Raw genomic sequence first — 1,627 nt, 5'->3', positions numbered from 1 at the left:
GGGAGGGGGCGGGGGGGTATTCCGGCCTTGCGGCCGCAGGCGCGGAGCCGTGCGCGGCGCTGATGAAGCTGTCTTTGCGGACTCTCGGCAGTGCACGGGCTGGCCTCCGGCAACGCCAGCCAGGACTCCTCGTCCAAATCCCCGGAGCCGTCGGCCGACGAGTCGCCGGACAACGAGAAGGAGCCGCCGGGCGGCGGGGACGCGGGGAAGAAGAGGAAGAGGAGGGTGCTCTTCTCCAAGGCTCAGACCTACGAGCTGGAGCGGCGGTTCCGGCAGCAGCGGTACCTCTCGGCGCCTGAGCGGGAGCACCTGGCCAGCCTCATCCGCCTCACGCCCACGCAGGTGAAGATCTGGTTCCAAAACCACCGCTACAAGATGAAGCGGGCAAGGGCCGAGAAAGGTATGGAGGTGACCCCGCTGCCGTCCCCGCGGCGGGTGGCCGTGCCCGTCCTCGTCAGGGACGGCAAGCCCTGCCACACGCTCAAAGCTCAGGACTTGGCAGCCGCTACTTTCCAAACGGGCATCCCCTTCTCCGCCTACAGCGCCCAGTCTCTACAGCATATGCAATATAACGCCCAGTACAGCTCCGCCAGCAACCCCCAGTACCCCACAGCACACCATTTGGTACAAGCGCAGCAATGGACTTGGTGAGCGCTGTAGGAAAAGCAAGCACTGGCACCCACACACACCGCACCCACACGCACCCACGCGAAAAGGAGGGAAAAAAGCGGAAAAAAAACGCTCGAGAGAGACAGACAGACTGATGCTCCAAAAAGAAAAAAAAAGAAAAAAAAAAGAAAAGAAAAATCAAAACTACAGGGGAAGGGATGGAGAAGGAAATGCTATTATTATTATTATTATTATTGCTATTATTATTATTATTATTATTATGGATTTTTTTCCTCTCCTGTTTCTTTTCCCCTCCATTTTTTGGGGGCTCGGTTTCATTTCGGAGGGGGTTGGGGGGAAGGGAGGGGAGATGTTTTTGTGCGTCATTGTTTACAGAAATTTTTGCGCCATTCAGAGTAGTCCTGTCTACCTTACAACTAAAATAAAGGGGGAAAATTCATCAGAATAAAAAAAAGCATAAAAACCGATGCTCTTGTGATTTTGTAAGGTCTGTTCGTGTACTTGTAGCGCTGTTGTCAGCCGTCTATAAAGCCAGTGGAGAACACTTTCAAATGGAGATCTTGATTTCTCCTTTTCTGTAAAAATTTTTGGCCATGTATAGATCCTGACAGCTATTAGCAGGGAAATTTTTGTGTGTAGTTCTTGTCATTGTTGCCATGAGTAAAATTCAGGGAGTTTATTTTATTTTATTTCCTTTTATATGGCGTTTGCATGTTACTATGCTCCGAATAGTCACGAGGGCATGAAAAAAAAACATAGATTAAAAAACCCCCGATCTGTTCATCGCCATAGAAATATCTAGCGAAATCATCGTGTATAAACCCAGGTGACACGCACCACTGCAAGATTTTCGATATTTTAATACGAAATTTAATAAAAACACCATGTTTCGAAAAAGAGAAAAAAGAAAAGAAAAGAAAAGAAAAGAAAAGAAAAGAAAAGAAAAGAAAAGAAAAGAAAAGAAAAGAAAAGAAAAGAAAGGCAACCGACAGCAACG

General features: G+C 48.6%; 1 protein-coding gene across 1 annotated transcript in view; it reads left to right on the top strand.

The window, feature by feature from the left end:
* Window positions 1–651, top strand: part of NKX2-2 (NK2 homeobox 2) — a 1,505-nt gene extending 854 nt beyond the window's left edge. The window contains exon 2 of the mRNA XM_085311238.1: window positions 92–651. Within this exon, the coding sequence (XP_085167364.1) occupies window positions 92–651 (560 nt within the window). The remainder of the gene's footprint in view (window positions 1–91) is intronic.
* Window positions 652–1,627: the final 976 nt, after the last annotated feature.

This window comes from Rhea americana, unplaced genomic scaffold (genome assembly GCF_003343005.1).
Source record: "Rhea americana isolate MKP2758 unplaced genomic scaffold, rheAme1 scaffold_336, whole genome shotgun sequence".
In the NCBI taxonomy this organism is placed as follows: domain Eukaryota; kingdom Metazoa; phylum Chordata; class Aves; order Rheiformes; family Rheidae; genus Rhea; species Rhea americana.
Note: the sequence above shows the minus strand (reverse complement) of the source record. Positions and strands in the feature narration are given on the sequence as shown.